This window comes from Aptenodytes forsteri, unplaced genomic scaffold, assembly GCF_000699145.1.
Source record: "Aptenodytes forsteri isolate BGI_AS27 unplaced genomic scaffold, ASM69914v1 Scaffold376, whole genome shotgun sequence".
NCBI lineage: Eukaryota > Metazoa > Chordata > Aves > Sphenisciformes > Spheniscidae > Aptenodytes > Aptenodytes forsteri.
The window spans coordinates 543,079-562,186 of record NW_008796056.1 but is presented as its reverse complement, the minus strand read 5'-3'; the positions used below and the strand labels follow the sequence as shown (position 1 = coordinate 562,186).

Genomic DNA, 19,108 nt, shown 5'->3' with positions numbered 1-19,108 from the left:
GGGGAACTACAGGCCAGTCAGTCTCACGTCTGTGCCTGGGAAGATCACGGAACAGATCCTCCTGGAAGCTATGCTAAGGCACATGGGAAATAAGGAGGTGATTCGAGAGAGCCAACATGGCTTCACTAAGGGCAAATCATGCCTGAGAAATTTGGTGGCCTACAATGGGGTTATAGCGTTGGTGAATAAGGGAAGAGCAACTGATATCATCTACCTGGACTTGTGCAAAGCATTTGACACTGTCCTGCACAACATCCTTGTCTCAAAATTGGACAGACATAGATTTGACGGATGGACCACTCGGTGGATAAGGAATTGGCTGGATGGTTGCACTCAAAGAGTTGCAGTCAACGGCTCAATGTCCAAGTGAAGACCAGTGACGAGTGGTGGTCTTCAGGGGTCGGTACTGGGACCAGCTCCAGTATGTACAATACATAGCATAGCGAGGCTGTGGTTCGTGACTAGAGCTTCTGATTTCTGTGGTCATACAAATCATAATTATAACCATATGTTCCAGCTTGTTTACTGAGAGTGCTGCAGCAAGTTTCACGAGGTGTGTTGGTGATTTATCTCCCTGACATTTATCCTGATATTCCAAAACCTGAGCAGCTTCAAATAACCCATTATTAAAAAAAAAAACCAAACCAAAAAACGAAAACCTATTGGCTCAAAAATGATTTTTCTTCTTTAATTCTTCGGGGGAAATTGCTTGTTAAAGGAAATCAAGAATCAAGCTGATGTATTATAACAACAAAAGTTTTAAACTTGATATCTTGCAAGCACTAGGGCTAGGAAAAAAGAATTGTATATGGGTGAAAAGGAGGCATTTCATGCTTTCCAAACTCTTCTTAGCTCTAGAGAATTACAGAAATTGAGATAAAGCCAATATTTATAATTATAAAATTTCAATAATCAGTTACTAAAAAAAAAACCCAACCAACAAAAACTGTTATACCGGAGTTTTTCTTAAAGTCCTATAAATTTCAGCTAGGGGATGGTAAGAAATCTGTACCTTTTCACCTTACAATCCAGTGTCAACAAGAGCGTTCATCTCCTACATGGCATTTATTTTAGCAATAAATGTGAAAATGCTTTAAAAAGATTGTAAACACCGTTATTTCCACTTAATTTTTGAACATTTTCTGCACTATGAGGGTGGTGAGGCACTGGCTCAGGTTGCCCAGAGAGGTGGTGGATGCCCCCTCCCTGGAAGTGTTCAAGGCCAGGTTGGACGGGGCTCTGAGCAACCTGGGCTAGTGGCAGGGGGATTGGAGCTAGATGGTCTTTAAGGTCCCTTCCAACCCAATCCGTTCTATGATTCTATGATCACACAGCACTTGTTTCATATCTGCACGTTGAATTAGAGCCGTGATTTTTGTGTGCAGGAATCCTGGCAGTTCCTGGGACTTGAGTCTTCCTTCCCAGTCTGGTGAGGTGTTATATCTGGATGCAGCCCAGAATGGAGGTTGCCAGAGCCAAGATGAGAAAAAGGAATGACACTCATACCTCTCACAATTCCTCTAAGGAGCACCAGCTACCTACAGGTCCCTGCAGCTATTCTGCAGGATCAAGTAGTTAATCTGTTCAAGGAGTGAAGGAAAGTGACTGAGCGGAGAACTGAATGTGAAATTACAGAGATCTCCATGGTGTTCAAATTTATTTTAAAGAGTATTAAAAATCAGGACACACCATTCTATTTCTCCATTCCTTCCTTCCCACGTCAAGGCCAGAGTATTTAATGTGAGCTAGAGTGGAAAGATGCTGGACTCCTACTTTGTGTTATCTTGTCATCTCCCTTGGGTAGTTAGAAGAAGTTTTTTTCTTTTAGTCTCTGCTCTTGTTAGAGCTGTTTCTTTTCTTCAGATTAACCGTGTTGAGCAGTACCAGGGGATTTTTTTTTTTTTTTGAGTAGCTCCTGCCCAAACGTTTCAAAATCAAGCAAAAGTAATCACAACCTTTCTCTTCACTTGAAACCATAACATTTTTTTGACAAGAAGTGCCTTTAAAGGAATGCCTCTTAATTTACGGTGGGTTGCTTTGTATTTTGTTTCTGTAACCTATCGCATTACATTTCCTGTGCATTGAGTATGTATGTATTATGAGCTCTTAAAAACAAATATCCCAGAAGAAAGGAGTTCAGTAAATGAATAGAACATTCTTGGGTAGCCCAAGTGGCAGTTTAATAGCTCATCCATTGGGACTTTCAAATAATGTAATGATGATGGCCATATAAATATATGGATAGATAAATAACTTCAATGAGGAGCTTGTTATAACTCTGCATACCACATCTGAAATGAAATCAAACTCTGAAAGTGCTGCCTGATGTGAAGGTCCAATTTTTCCAGTGCCAACCCTGAAACTGTACCTAAAAATACACAAACTGTGTTTGTGTATACATATGTATACATAACGAAAACACACATTCACAAACACACACACATACATATGTTGTTTCTAGGTGGAATTTAGTGTTTCAGGACTGATCCTGATTGCACTGAACCACTAAAACTTCATAGACTATTGACATGACTGGATTTACAGCAGTGTATTTGAGATTAGGTCTTAGCCCTGGCTTTCTCTAAAAATAAATAGATAAATGGAATGGCATCTTAAGGTTGTCATGTTATATTGCCTGGGATATACACAACTTTTTCATTAGGTTCGCCTAATCACATAGCTTTGTAAATATCTACTTTGATGCCTGTCTGCCATAGCAGAGTCTGTAACCTTGGGTATGGATAACCTGAAGGTAAAGTTTTAAATCATTTTTGCTTGCAGCAATGAATTTCTCTGGAAAACTGATTTCTGATTATGGTGGACTGGGAAACTTGATGTTGATGGCTATGAATGATGGAGAGAAGCCATCTCAGACTGAACTATGGTGTGGACAGGAGAAACTAGACCACCAAATGAGGTGTAAATAAGATAATACAATTAATTTCATGACTCCAAAGATACCTATTTCTGGGAAGCTGCTGAGCTGTGGTGAAATAAGGTCTGGGTGCTCATATGAAACATAGCATCAGTATCCATCATAAGCCAGCAAAAATTCACTTTCTCTTAGCAGTGGGGAGAGGCTGGTATTGCAGTATAGCGGGAGGATGCTGAAGTGTTCTTGGTAAAAGTCAGCAACACAGTGATTGTTGAGTATTTTAATAATGCGACATCACAGAAGAGGCACAGCCCTTTATTTTGTTATGAGTTGGGTCTCTCTCATTAGGATTTCTCATTCCCCTTGGCTGGCTTTTCCTCGGCAGCATACCGTATATTGGTTGTATTTTCCACTTAAGGGCATTGTCTCCCATGCTAGGCTGAAGCAGCAGCTTTTAGTGGCAGTACTCAAAGTGATTCACATCAAGCCCCATGAAAATAAGGGACTTCTTTGATATTTTCACACAGGTGGATTAGGTTGATAAATGTTTGCTGTGCTGAAAAATAAGGTGACACTGCTCTGATCTTTTAGTTGAGTGAAATGGCAACAACCATAAAAAAAATCTTTCCTAGCTGAAGTAGAAAAATTCCATCCTGGGTCTTCTGGGGTTCAACCTGAGCATGGGGAGAGCATGGGGAGACCTGTTCTTTCACGTACACAAAGCATTAGAGAATTGTACGTATTCAATGTATAAACTCTATGGGTTGAAATGTTATTCACAGGACTCACATGATAGGTGCACAACAATTGAGTGGGCATATTCAGAAAAGGAACTGCCACATGTAGTTCTGTGGGGATTTGCCTGTTACTGGGGAATGCAGGTCCAGGAGGTGATATAATCTTACATTTTAATTTTCTTTTTAAAGGGTTTGCTTATTTTGTTGATATAATAGAAAAGAAAATAAGAAGGAAACAAGTTGAGGAGGGAAAGCTGCATGTGAAAATAAGTGTACTGAAAGATGAGTGCCTTGATAAATGATCAAATTGATTAATGTGTTAAGCAATGGGACATAGACTGTGGGATCAGGAAGTTAAGTGTTTTGTGTGAACGTTGTAACATCAGTGCAATAAACCGATTGTCGTTAGCACTTAGAAGTGCAATAGTCATTCAGTTATATTGGAAGTGATAACTAATATGAATTCATATTCCGAAACTTGCATGCAATTTATAAATCTCCTAGGGGATGCTGAAATCATTCTGGAAACTTAAATTAACCCCTGTCATTATCGACAACTTTTCCTATCCTTTTCCACTCTGTATTCTAGCTTGGAGAAAACTACGTTTTCAAGTAGCTTTTAAATGACAATGAGAACAATGTATGTGTGCAGTGGGTCTTTCAATAATTGCCTTTTAAAATTGATTATGATTTTCACGAGTAGCAGCGAATGTACTCTGTAACAAAGAAGCTTATTCACACTGTCTCACTGCAAGCACCTGCCTAGTTTCCTCAGGCTCCTTTCCTCTCCTTTCAGTGGGAAGCAATAAGCAGGAGCCTGGCTCATATCTTCTGCAGCACCCTCCAGCAACCTTCAGCCGGTGTCTCCACTTACCTTGTCTCCACTTAACCTCCCAATTTAGATCCCTGAAGTGAGGCACTGGGGCTATTCCACAACAGGACTGTATGGAGGAACTCCAAGTCTTCCCCAAATGGCTGCTTATTAATTGCATGTGAATATTCACATTTATAGTGGGCCTTTTGAAATCAATGGAAAGGCTCTCACTGCTTTGAGGTGGCTGGAGTGGGACAGACTGGATCGAGACAGACTGCCGGCGATGGAGCCTTGTGCCTTATTTGTAGCCAAATTCTGCTTGTGGTTGCCAAATTGAAATGTGGTGCAAGCTCAAATTCACTCCATCTGAGCAAGGATGTGTTTACGCTCTTGCTGGTTGGGATGGCCTGTTGGCAGCAGGACAGGCAGTAGATTGGAAAGGGTCTTTACCCTTCTTAGGTTGGGGTGGCAGTAGTACACAGTGAATGGAGCATTTGTTGGCCATGCAGAAAAAAATGTTCATCTGTGTCCTCATTTAGTGTATGTTACCCAGTGTATTTGGTGGAACATGGTGACCATAATTACAGATGCATTGTGGTATATATTCAAGAGTAAAGTCCAGTCCTATGGGCTATCTCAGCTGCGCTGTTTCCTAACCTGAGTCTTCACCTGGGAGCTTTATCGAGCAGTTTTATTTTCTTCATTGTATCTTGTCTGTTCTCATTGTATCTGGGTATGTGTATGCATATGTGTATGTGTATGCAATTGCATTTAATTAGCTAGAATTCTTCCTTAATTTTGCTTTTTCTGAAGGTATCTGTAATTAAAGTAATGGCTGGGTAGTGATTTTTATGTACTACTTGTTCTTGGTGGCTCATCAACTGTTTCTGCTTGTGGTTGCCAAATTGAAATGTGGTGCAAGCTCAAATTCACTCCATCTGAGCAAGGATGTGTTTACGCTCTTGCTGGTTGGGATGGCCTGTTGGCAGCAGGACAGGCAGTAGATTGGAAAGGGTCTTTACCCTTCTTAGGTTGGGGTGGCAGTAGTACACAGTGAATGGAGCATTTGTTGGCCATGCAGAAAAAAATGTTCATCTGTGTCCTCATTTAGTGTATGTTACCCAGTGTATTTGGTGGAACATGGTGACCATAATTACAGATGCATTGTGGTATATATTCAAGAGTAAAGTCCAGTCCTATGGGCTATCTCAGCTGCGCTGTTTCCTAACCTGAGTCTTCACCTGGGAGCTTTATCGAGCAGTTTTATTTTCTTCATTGTATCTTGTCTGTTCTCATTGTATCTGGGTATGTGTATGCATATGTGTATGTGTATGCAATTGCATTTAATTAGCTAGAATTCTTCCTTAATTTTGCTTTTTCTGAAGGTATCTGTAATTAAAGTAATGGCTGGGTAGTGATTTTTATGTACTACTTGTTCTTGGTGGCTCAGATTTCATCAACTCTCTGATCTTTCTTAACTGTCCATAAAAAACCTGGTAACATTTGACTATCACAGTGCTACATACGTAGTGAAAATCCTGTCTCCTTTCCAAGTATTGCAACTAAAAATGAGTTTTCTAATATGCTCTGAAAACAAACAAGTTTAGGCTTAGTTGGAGCTACTGGTAAATAAAAACAATGATTTCTGTATGTGGTTCATCCTCTTATATAAACTTAGGCAAATATGTGTGTCTGATTTTAGGTTTTTTTCAATATGATTATTATTATGGACTGTGTGCATGTGTGTAGGGTAGATGTGGTAGGGTCTCATAGAATTTTTTATGTTAAAAAAGTGTATAAACACACGTATATATATTTATGTATTATGTGCATGTATGTGCGCATGCATACATATTACACGCTCACACACATGTAAAAATATAATCCAAAACTGGTGCTTTTGTGTGTGTCTGTGTATATAGTGTTCTTCCTTTCTGTTTTGTTAAATATACAGTGACTAGTTATGGCATATATTTTATTTTTCATTAGAAATTTAATAAGTAGTTTTGACGTGACACTTCACAGTACAGTTTTTATCTCTTGATCAACTGTTTCCTGTTTTCTTTCTCTGTCACAGGGTGAAAGAATGATGTGATGGAGGTGAATATGGGCCGCTGGTCAGGCTCACGGCCACCTCCGTCATGCCTTGCCCTTCTGATTGTCAAGTTCCTGGTGTCCGTTTGCCAGGTAGCTCATGGGACCGCCACACTTGGCTTTCACTTTACACATTCCACTTACAATGCTACGGTGTATGAGAATTCGGCAGCCAGGACCTATGTCAACAGTCAAACGAGGATGGGCATTACCTTGGCTGACCTTTCATGGGATATCAAGTACAGGATAGTGTCTGGCGATGACGAGGGCTTTTTTAAAGCAGAGGAAGTCATCATTGCTGACTTTTGCTTCCTAAGAATAAGGACTAAAGGTGGGAATTCTGCTATATTGAACAGAGAAATCCAGGACAACTATTTATTGATGGTGAAAGGGTCTGTCAGAGGAGAGGACTTGGAAGCGTGGACAAAAGTGAACATCCGGGTTTTGGATATGAATGATTTAAGACCTTTGTTTTCACCAACCACGTACTCTGTCACGATAGCGGAAAGCACTCCTTTAAGGACTAGCATTGCACAGGTGACCGCAACAGATGCGGATATTGGGTCCAATGGTGAATTTTATTATTACTTCAAAAACAAAGTTGATCTCTTCTCAGTTCATCCTACGAGTGGTGTTATCTCCTTAAGTGGCCGGTTAAACTATGATGAGAAAAACAGATACGATCTTGAGATTTTGGCTGTGGACCGTGGGATGAAGCTTTATGGAAACAATGGCGTAAGCAGCACTGCCAAGCTTTATGTTCACATTGAACGTATAAATGAACATGCCCCAATGATAAATGTAGTAACCCATATTCCCTCCCCATCAGACAAGGAGCCTACCTATGCAGTTGTTAACGTTGACGACCTAGATGAAGGAGCCAATGGAGAAATAGAATCTGTTTCTATTGTGGCTGGAGATCCGCTAGAACAGTTCTTTCTGACTAAAGAAGGTAAATGGATGAATGAGTACAAAATCAAAGAAAGAAAGCCTATTGATTGGGACAGCTTCCCGTATGGTTATAACCTGACTCTCCAAGCCAAGGACAAAGGATCTCCGCAGAAATTTTCTGCAGTCAAACTGGTCCACATTGCTAGTCCCAAGAAAGAAAGTATCCCCATGAAGTTTGAAAAGGAAGTATATGATGTTTCGATCAGTGAATTTTCACCTCCTGGTGTGGTGGTTGCGGTAGTTAAGCTGATGCCTGAGCCACAGGGTGTGGAATATAAAATATCTCCAAGTGAGGAAGCTGAGTATTTTAAGATCAATCCCAACACAGGCCTTATTACTACTGCTCGTCCTTTGAAAATCATTGAGAAGGACCTTTATGAATTAGAAGTATATACAAACAAAGGTGGTGATTTAAAAGCACAGGTTACTGTCAGGTTAGAAGATGCCAACGATCACACTCCGGAGTTCCAGCAGCCCTCCTACAGCTCGTTCGTCAACGAAAGCGTCCCTGTAGGGTCTAGCGTTTTGGCAGTTTCAGCAGTTGATAAAGATAGGGGAGAAAATGGATACATAACATACAGCATTGCCAGTCTGAACTCACTGCCATTTACAATAAACCAGTTTACAGGTGTCATCAGCACATCTGAAGAACTGGACTTTGAGTCTTCACCAGAAAGCTACAGGTTCATTGTGAGAGCTTCCGACTGGGGTTCTCCCTACCGCCATGAAAGCGAAGTGAATGTCACCATATACATAGGCAATGTCAATGATAACAAACCCCTCTTTGAAAAAGTGGCGTGTCAGGGAGTGATTTCATCTGATTTTCCCGTTGGTGGTCACATCACTGCTGTTTCTGCAATAGACATAGATGAGTTAGAGCTTGTGAAGTACAAAATAATCTCTGGAAATGAACTTGGCATTTTTTATTTAAATCCTGACTCTGGTGTCCTGCAGCTTAAAAAATCTCTAATTAATTCTGGCATAAAGAACAGCAATTTTGGCCTTAAGATAACGGCAACTGATGGAGAGAACTTTGCTGATGCTATGTTTGTTAATATTTCGGTAGTTCATGGGAAAGTGTCTTCAAAGACCTTTAGCTGTAGAGAAACTAGAGTTGCTCAGAAGCTAGCAGAAAAATTACTCAAAAAGGCAAAAGCAAATGTGAAGCTAAATTTGGAAGATGGTTTTCTTGATTTTTATTCGGTGAACAGGCAGGCACCACATTTTGACAAATCCTTCCCGACTGATGTAAAGGTTTCAGAGGATCTGCCAGTTGGTGCGACCATCCTGAGGATAAAAGCCTATGATGCAGACTCAGGCTTTAATGGGAGAGTAGTTTATACAATTTCTGACGGTAACGTAGATAGTTGTTTCAACATTGACATGGAGACGGGGGTACTTAATGTTCTTATGCCATTGGACCGTGAAAAAACAGAGCTCTATCTCCTTAATATTACAATTTATGATTTAGGTAATCCACAGAAATCTGCATGGAGACTGTTGACTGTCACTGTGGAGGATGCAAATGATAACATGCCTGTTTTTTTACAGGACAGTTACTCAGTTAATATTTTAGAAAGTACAAGTCTTGGTACAGAGATTATCCAGGTAGAAGCCAGAGATAAAGACCTAGGATCCAATGGTGAAGTGACTTACTCAGTACTGACAGACACCCAGCAATTTGCCATCAACGGTTCCACGGGAATGGTGTATGTGGCCGATCAACTAGACCGGGAATCAAAAGCAAACTATACACTGAAGATTGAGGCTAGGGACAAAGCAGAGAATGGCCATCAGCAGTTTTCCATTGTGCCTCTGAAGGTTTTTTTGGATGATGTCAATGATTGCTCTCCAGCCTTTATACCGTCCAGCTACAATGTGAAGGTCCTTGAGGACCTGCCAGTTGGCACTGTCATAGCTTGGTTGGAAACTCATGATCCAGATCTCGGCTTGGGAGGTCAAGTCCGTTACTCGCTGGTGAACGATTACAACGGGCGGTTTGAAATAGACAAAGCGAGTGGCGCCATCCGCTTGAACAAAGAGCTCGATTACGAGAAGCAGCAGTTCTACAACCTGACTGTGCGTGCAAAGGACAAGGGGCGACCGGTTTCTCTCTCTTCTGTTTCTTTTGTGGAAGTTGAAGTGGTGGATGTTAACGAAAATCTCTATACCCCCTATTTTCCTGACTTTGCCGTCATTGGATCTGTAAAGGAAAACTCCCGCATTGGTACAAGTGTTTTGCAAGTTGTTGCTCGAGATGAGGACTCTGGAAGGGATGGAGATATCCAGTATTCCATCAGGGATGGCAGCGGCCTGGGGAGATTCAGCATAGATGAAGAAACCGGTGAGTTTTGTTTCTAATTTCCTTTTCCATTCGTAGAGGTCTTTGCAAAAGCAAAGCTTAGGCGTAATTATTTTCTACCCTTAACAAGAAGTTCAGTTCTTCTTAACAGGCAAGATAAAATTATAAATAAGGATTTTCCAGGCACAGCAATGACATGATTTAATTACCTGGTTACATTCATCACTCTGTGGGTGTGAAATAATACACATTCCTTTTCAGCAGCTATGTGATGACTCCATTTAGAAAGCAGTGATAGTTACGGAATGACTTGCTTCCAGTCACTGTATTATCTGTTGATCGTTGTAAATTACTCGGGTCACCTCCACAGAGTCACAACGCTCATGACCTTGAATGCGGTGTTAAACCCAATGAAAGGAAATAAGGAGCATGAAACAGAATTATTTCATCCTAAAACCTATTTGTGGTCTTGTTCTTATTGTTGGTGGGAGTAATTTTTCATGGGAGTTAGCAGTCTGGAATGATATGCCATTCTGTATAATACGCTTTCTTGTAGCATGGTGTTCATCAGTGTTGGCATGCTTGCGTAAAGGTAGAAATACAGAGAAAGATGCTAACTGTAAACCAACTGTGTTAGCTTTCCCTTGGAGGCGCTAGTATATGAACATCGATGTTAGAAAACAGTACTAATAGAGTGAAGATTTTCAAGATGAACTTCACTACTGCATCACCCTATTGGAAAATGTGGAAAAGACTAAGTATAAAAGGCTATCTAGTAAAACACTTAACAAGCTGGCTCTTTAAATGTCTGATAGCTGTTGGGAGTAATGGTGCAGCTGTGGTGCTAAATGGTACTAGAAATTAGAAAATATTAGTCAACAGTTTCAGAAATTATATTAACTATGTTAGGTCTGTGGGTTTACTGTGGTTTAAGCAGACTTTGTCTTTTTCTAAAGCTTTTAATTGAGAATGTGGTATTAAAACATAAGATTAAAATGTATGTTTTGGCAAAATCAAACTGTTTAATCAAATGTCAACTTTCTAAACTGAACATTATGAAAAACAGACGACATTACAAATGCTGTGCATCGCATCTGAGCATAAGCAGTGAAAAATATTTTTATTCTATTTGTGCTATAGTCTCTCTGCTGCAGCTGTGCACAGATGATACAGTCAAAACCTTGTGTTCAGAAACATCAAACTTGAGTGTCAAAAGTCAAGAGGGCGTCTACTCTAATTTCCAGAAACGTTAAGAGCTCACAAGCCTACAGTGCTAATAGCAGTTGAAGGCATCCGGATAACATTATTTAGACGGTTGAACATGAATTTCAATTTTAAGCTCCTGCATTTGAAAAATTTGGCCTACCTGCTTATTCAGTAGCATCAATTTCAGCTAAATGGGTTCTTTATAAAGCAATGGGAGACTGGTCCAAATGCTGCAGTGTTGGTCTGAAAATCTCAAGATTCAATATTTATTGAACTGAAAGGTATCGTTAGAGTAAGTTAGTGCTTGTTGCTCATTAATAAATTAACCAGGGTTTTTACCCTGTGTCTAGACTAGTAGGGGCAATAGCCCATAATAAGTTAGGGTCCCCCATTCAGTAAAGCACAAATCATGTTTTGACATGAGTGGGAATTGTACTTAATATTCCACATTAAACATACTTTGTTTCTTTCCAGAATTGAAATCTAGCTGGGGGGGGGACACCCCAGAAACCAACCCCCGAACTCTAAAAGTTGCATGTATTTGTCATTGTTTCACTCTTCCACAAGAATTTTAATGAAAATGAACCAACCCTGTCACTTGTCCTGTTTCACTAAACAGTTCCAGAAGACACCTCATAATCCAGCAGATCAAAAGACTCTTCTGGATTCTTTTTCTATCTGTTTTCCACAACTGTTCAGTACAACTTAAACCTCCTTGAAACCATCTTGGGGAACGCTTGGGTGCATAGTTGCAGCCAGGGCGATGTGGAGAGCAGGGCTTGGGGGTTCAGGAGCTACTCTGAGTCATGCTGTTGTAACCCGAGTGCAGAATTTGACCTGCTGTGTCAAATAGGACACAACATTAATATTCTGCTGTTGAACTGGTGGCAACTTAAATGCTGCTGAATGATGAATCAGCTTTCTAGCTGTAGAAAAGAGCTCAAGCCACATATTGAATTAATTTACAAAGACATAGCTGTTTATTTACTTTCAGCGCAGTTAATTTGTCACTTTTAAACTGACTGACTCTATTGGCTTATTCACCATCTCTCCTGAAATTTGTGAAGGTAAGCAGGAGTGCGAAGTACAACAAATCAATAGTTTTGGCTGCTGCCTTAATGAAAAGAAGACTGCAGTATCCATTATAATCATTAGGATATAAACTGGGCCAAATTCATCCTGATATGTGAGCAGGCTGGACTCCAAGCAAGTCTGTGCTTTCAGCAAAATTCTGCTTGAGTGCATTATTTTTATTCTTCTGCAGTATTCCATCTTAATGCTGTCACCCCGTGTGTTGAGTGAGATGTGCCTGTGCTCCCCGAGGCACATCGATACCGAGGAGGGGAAACGGTGCAGGGATACCTGAGGAGGAGCTGGCCTGCATGGTGGATCCACACCATTCCAGGCTGCCGCACGCCTGTTGGCATGGTGGCTTTGTTCTTATTCCATTATAGATGTATACAGGTGCATATAGGTGCATCTAACTCCACTGAACTTGACCTGGCTTGTGGTGTGGGTGCCACAACAGGCTGTTCTCCATTCAGGTCTGAACAGTGGTTCATGGTCAGCAAGCTTGGGAGTCTCCTCCATATTGGCCAATATGGATCTCTCTGCATAGGGTATACGTGCAAATCCTGGTGCTGTTGCAGTTTGATAAGAGATGTGCCATGGGGGTGAGCCTGGGATTTCCTTCCCACAGTGCTGCTCTTTGCCTTGTGTCGTAGAGAATTGGTTTTGAGGATTATCGTCGTTGTGTTACAGCATTCACTGTTAGATACTGTAGTTCATATGTGGTAGTAACCAGAAGCATAGCAAGCATTTGCCAGCTAGAAGTATTTGCTGAAGTGAAATTTTACATGTATTTGTTCCCACAGCCTTGTGAATCACTTCCATATTTATTTCAGTGGATTTACTTTCCTTTTCCGCAAGGCAGAGCCGGTACAAATTTGTAAATCAATAAAAACTCCTGAAGTAGAAGGCAGCAGTTCCTGACCTCCTCCAACTTCACCCCTGGTTTCCCACTAGTACCTTAACCAGCAGACTAAATTTCTCGTGGGTTTACAACTCAACTCATGTTTCATAGCTAAAAAACTGGTTTAAGACTTTCCTAGAGGTTAAAAAAAAAAAAAAAGGAACTTTTTTTTAATAGAGGACTCTTATTTGTTGATTCAAGCCTCAATGGAGATTGAGTTTGTCACCAGCCTAGGTGTATAGTTCAAACTCATTGATTTTTCTATCCTCATTGGCCTATTTATTGACTGTTGGTATAAATGTCACAAGCTTGCCATTTAAGATCCCTGTGCTGAGGGACACATAATGTGATCCTGCCATTTATGGATGCTCTTTTTTCTTCTGTCTCCTGTTCAGAACCGCTTCCTCTCATTCTCTTGGACTCCTGAGATGTAATCTATATGATGAAATATGGTTATCTGCAGCCAGAACTAGTCACTGCAGGCTTTCCTTATAGTCAACAGAGAGAAATGGGCAATTGAGAAACATGATTCATTTTACCCTAAAGTAAAAATATGAAATAAGTTGAATGAATCATGCTCTAAAAATGTTCATTTTTCTCTGAACTATGAAAGGTCCCTGCATGACTAGCTCAGAGGTAGAGGTCTACACTAAACACCTTGCTTTGGTCAGCTCTAACCCATCCCTGTTAACTGTAAACCAACTGTAAACAAGAATATATGCTGTCAGGTTCACATGCTAGATAATATGTGTAGACTCCTCTCTACCGGTTTGATGTTTTTAGCCTAATTTCAGGGAATTGTCTTTCAATATGAAGCCCGCACATAAATGTGCTTGTAAAAATAAGAACTGGAAAGAAGGTTTTCAAGAGTATAAGAGATGAGAGTTGTGCAGCTAATATTTTACGATTTTTCATTTTCTCAGAAAACAGTGCTGGACAGGAGCATCCCACCTTCTTTTCCATCTATGAAAAGTCATCAAGATCTGATGCTTTGACCTTACTTGCGAATGTAGGTGGTTACCTTCCCCTTACACAACTCGGGGGCTATGGAGAAGCTCGAGCCATTTCTTCATCTCTAGTACTGCTTCCCTCCTGGTGTGTTTCTCCAAACTCCTCTCCAGTCTGCTAATTGCAGTTCCTTAGAAGAGAATTGTGTAAAAACCCCTCTATATTTCCAGATTGTTGTAACACAAAATGAGCAGAGATCTGTTAAAGATTTTTGTGGGATGACAGTGTTCTCTGAGTTTTCATCCTAGTGATGGCTCTAATAGATATGACTAGTCTTCTGGAAATGGTCTCTGTCAGAGGTCCTCTACTGCCTTCATAAACCCCTGGATTTTCTCAGCTCTGGTATGTATACCCTCATAGTGCTGATACCACAACAAAATGGTGTATTTTTGCTGTCTCAGGAGCTGGTGGTGACTCCAGCAAATGCATATGGGTTTATGATATCACCTACCTTGGGTGACTAATTGCCAGTTAGCAGTACCTCTCTTCTGGCTGCTGTGGGGACTTGGACAACTAGCGAGACTTCCTGACTTCTCAAAAGGTTGAGTTAGATGAGATCAGTCCTAGCCTAAATGCTGACGTCTTCCTTCTCATTTTTTAATGATTTGTGGTTCAGCTAAACAGCATTTTTGACTCAAGCTCCACTTTTTAGTCTGGCATGTGTTTCTACTCTGTGCACAGTTGATATAACAGCCTGGCGCTTGAAGAGTTTCTATATTTACCCCTATGCTACCCATGGATGTACTAGTAATAGCAAATGAACAAAATGAGTTCTAGAGGAGCAGAGAGACTAGACACACTCAGCATCTTCTGCTGCAGACTTCTGTAGGCTTGATCGGTGTTGGTGTGGCAGTGCCCTGGGATGCAAGGAATGACTAACTCCACTGCATAGGTGGGAAAACTGAAGCAATAAGTCTTTTTCTACTTCTAAGGAAAGCATTGAAACGTCTTCTTAAGTCCCACTGAAATTGAACACGGAGATAAAATAGTGGTATTACTGAAATGCTTAGGGGATGCTTAATGTTCTTGCAAAGCCCATAAGCATGGACTTAAGCGATGCTTTCAAAACTTACTAACCTCATTTCCTAAGGTTATTCAGGAGTCTGAGTGCCCTGATTTTCATTGGGGCTTTAAATTTAGGCATTAGCTGGCACTAATTTCCACCCCCGTAGAGGCCCTCTGATAAGAACACGAGCTGGAGATGACCCTGTTAACTTGTTACCTTTAGGTGTTTTCAGCCCTGAAATTCAACTGAATAAGCCAAGCCTGTCTTTCACGGTGCTGAAATCTTAAAGATACTATTAAATGGAGGTAGAGTGCGAATTATTACAGACTCCATGGATTTATTTATGGTGCCAAGGATAGCAGTCAGATCTTCTATTTTGATACCTTTTAAGGTACCCCATGAGTGATAGAAATTCCTGACAAACTGTGGCTGGAGTCTAAAAAGAAGCCAGTCGGTGTTGGAAAACCCTAATCATGTCTTCAAACGATTAATAATGGAAACTAGAAACACTAGATGATACAGTTTACAATAAAGCAGACCTGCCTGCACTGTTATATCTGTCTGGCAGAAGGGAATAAATTTATTGCTTCAGACTCTTTGCATCTTGTCACCGTCTTCTAAAATAGTTTTTGGTTGTTGTGTATGCAAGTTGAGGGATACTTTCACTTATTACAATTTGAGTGGTCTGATAAATATTTATGTGGGACCATTACTAGTATTTCCTTGAAACAAAATCAAGTAAAAATGAAAATGGTTTGTGATACGTGATTTTTTTTGCCCTTACTTGTTTAACTTTATGAAAGTATGTAGGAACTGGTGGGTAAATCTGGGGAGACTCACTTGTAGAACTGAATTCATTGTAGAGTTTTGAGGCATTAGTATGACATATGTTCTTCATTTTCCTGGTGACTGTAGGCAAATTTGATTGCCCAGAGCCACTAGTATTTCAGAGCCACTTAATTATCACAGGCTTCTAAAACCAGTTTTCAAAGAAACTTCAGGCCCTACAACAAGAGAAGTGCCAGTGGGTGTTGCTGGGAGGTGGCTCAGGAAAGGGGGATGCTCGCGGGGAAGGCACTTGCAGCCGCCACTTGGGACTGGAGATCATCGGTCCTCAGCCCGTCCGCGATGGCTCTCCTGAGCAGCCTCTCTGGGAAGGAGCATGCCAGACGGATCACAGAGCACGGTCCTGGCCAAAATCTGGTCTGTCATCCTGTGTCTGTGTCAGCCATGAATAAAGCATTTGTGGGAACAGCTATCTGAGTCTGCAGTACTGTGTTGTCGTCGTTCTGTGAGTTATCTCTGGCAGCTTCTAATAGTGCAAGCTTTCCTTCATTTATGATTTCCAATTTTAGGAAAGTAATTGTTAACATTTTTCTTTTTCTTTAAAATTAGTTGTGGTGGAAAAACAAGTTTTTTTCATAAATTCTGTGTCTGTGTGCTTATAATTTCCCTGTCATTTGTAGCTGTAAATTAGTAAAGGAACAAGGCTTGTCTTGGTTTCACTGGAGTGAATTTGTTGAAGTTTTTATTTAATAATATGAACCCTAAAACAATGCATCAGCTTACGAAAATATTTACTTTAAAGGGCCCTAAGTATCCTGACATACTTTGAAAGTTTCCTAAGTGAGGCCAGTCGTGCAGAATTGTTCCGTTCAAGCTGTTCAGCTCTCTTGGCTTTGTACCTCATAAAACAGCTCATGATGTACAAATTTTATAGCTAGCTGTAATTTGCATGTTTTCCCTTCTTTGGAAAATGTTTAGAGAATCCCTTTATTATTCAGGATGCTCCTGACGATAGGACATTTCGTCTCAATCTCCAAGTAATTTATTTATTAATAAAGAAATGTGCAGTTTGTATTTCTTCCTAGCTGTCACCTTTATCACCCTTGAGATCTGTTTCCAAGAGTAGTCCGTACTATCGCGTGTTCTGTTATTCTCTCCCTTAGCATGTAAACCCAGAAGTGACCCCTACGTTATGCTGTGCATCACGGTCCATTAAATTATACACAAGTGCTTCTGCCGAAAGCTTATGCCCAAAGTGCCACCAATGGGACCAAGCCTCAAGGTAGCCAGTTAAGTGAGACTGGAGGGAAATTGACTTACAGTGTCTGGTGTTCAGTCTGAGCATCCGAGCACCAGCTTTATCCTGGTATCACTTCAGACCATGATCTGCCTTCCCATTTGAGCAATTCATGGTATTTCAGAGGAAACTGGAGAAAAATCCATTTTTGCTCTTCCAAGGCACCAATGGAAGCCCAGGGGCATTGAGAAGTGATGTTGTTAATGCAAAGCATTATGCAAGTTTATGAGCATGTGGAGGGCAATACGAGCAGTCCTGTCCTCCTGGGACGTACAGAGGAGGATGTTTCAACAGTGTCTAAGATTACGTGGAGCCACTTTGGTGTACTGCCTAATCCCTTCCTGAAACTAGTCCAAGAGAGAGGGAATGTCCAGTGGCTGATAAAATCGAGGACACATCCTGCTGTCTGACCCTTGAAGCAGGTTGTGTGGCTTTTTAGGGAGCAGTAGAACTAGACAGAGTTAATCAGGAATTTGTGGGGCTTGTTTGGAGCAGGGACAGGTGGTAACACCGGACTGATCAAAAATATAAGTCCATGTATCTCTTCCCCTGCTTCAGTACATAGACAGGCTCCAGGATTTACCTTGGAAGCTGGATTAAAGGGTGCTTTTTACAAAGCTGTTTGCAGTTCAAGGACTACAAGTAATGGCGAATCAGGCACTTGCTTGGAAAGCTCTTCCAATCTGTCATTGCTCTCATTGCTAAAAAACTGTGTCATATTTTAAGGCTGTTTGGCTGATTTCAGTGTTCAAGTCCTCGAACTTGTTAGGTCTTTGCCAGCAAGGTAAAAATAAAACAAAATAAAAAAATCCTTCCACTGTCAAATCTCTCTCTATTCATACATATGTGCTTACCTGACAATAGATGTTTGCAGATGAGCTATAGCTCATGGAACAGATTCTTTTAATCTGTAGTCTGCTGTTTAATGTAAACATCTTTATTACACTTATGGTGTCTTATTAGCATTGAAGCGTTGCCAATAAGAAATAACTGAGAGAAAGCCAAACTGAGTGTATGTGGGGAGGGAGTTTTCATTGCAGTTGGTTTGCATTAGGTGTTCGCACTAATACTTTTTTGTGTTTCTCAGAGTTAAGTTGTCCACTGGCATCGACCTGATCATTTTGTCTGTGCCTAACAAAAAAAGGGGTAAATCCATTCTGTTGTGGTTAGGAGTTGTCACATCTTTCTCTTTTTCTGCGAATGTTTTGAGGATAGCTCTGCAGGCTCTGTGCCTCCAGTGTTTTGCAGATCGTGGGGCAGTGACATGGGGTGGGAAGCTGCATGATCTCTCACTGCCGGCTGGGCCCTGGGCTACCCTCCCTGGCATTGTAATTAGGTGACATGGGGATTAACTTGGACACGTAACATGGGGCAGTGTTCATCTCATATGGCTTTGCTCCCCTGGTTAAATGTCTCACGTAGGTTGGACATGAATGTGTTGCTCAGCTATGGTGAGGTGAGTCCTACGCCAGGTGGTGAAAGGTGGTTGTGTGAGTCCTGCTGGTGGTACCTGCCCTCTGCTCAGGCAAGTCCTGCTGCAGTGTACTGTGGGAGCAGGAAGTGTGTGAAGATGTAGGACTGTGCTTGGCTTCCCTCATGCTCTCTGCATCAGAGGAATGGGAAAGGAAATGGGGAGTGTGGGTCTGCAGAGAGCTGTGGTACCCTCCAGTGCATCCCCCATCTAAATGACTGGGAACATCAGGACATGCTGTGGAGCCTACCTGCCCTTCCGGTTAGACACACATGGATTTTTGCTCTTGGATGTCTGTACCATGTCCTGAAGAGAGTAATCAAACAATATCTTTATAGCCAGTACACCTCAACTTTGCAGCTGCTCCCCACTGGTGACAGTCTGGTTACCACAACCCTGCCTCAAGAGAGGGGCAGCCTGAATCATAGAATCATAGAATCATTGAGGTTGGAAAAGACCTTTAAGATCACCGAGTCCAACCATTAACCTAACGCTGCCAAGTCCACCACTAAACCACGTCCCTAAGTGCCACATCTACACGTCTTTTAAATACCTCCAGGGATGGGGACTCAACCACTTCCCTGGGCAG

At 41.2% G+C, this 19,108-nt stretch overlaps 1 protein-coding gene across 1 annotated transcript in view; it reads left to right on the top strand.

Annotated features, from left to right (window-relative positions):
• The window catches only part of FAT3 (FAT atypical cadherin 3), a 368,576-nt gene that overhangs the window by 18,755 nt on the left and 330,713 nt on the right, over nucleotides 1–19,108 (top strand). Inside the window, exon 2 of the mRNA XM_009286273.1 lies at nucleotides 6,504–9,815. Coding sequence (XP_009284548.1) covers nucleotides 6,521–9,815 — 3,295 coding nt within the window. The 5' untranslated portion in view covers nucleotides 6,504–6,520. The remainder of the gene's footprint in view (nucleotides 1–6,503; nucleotides 9,816–19,108) is intronic.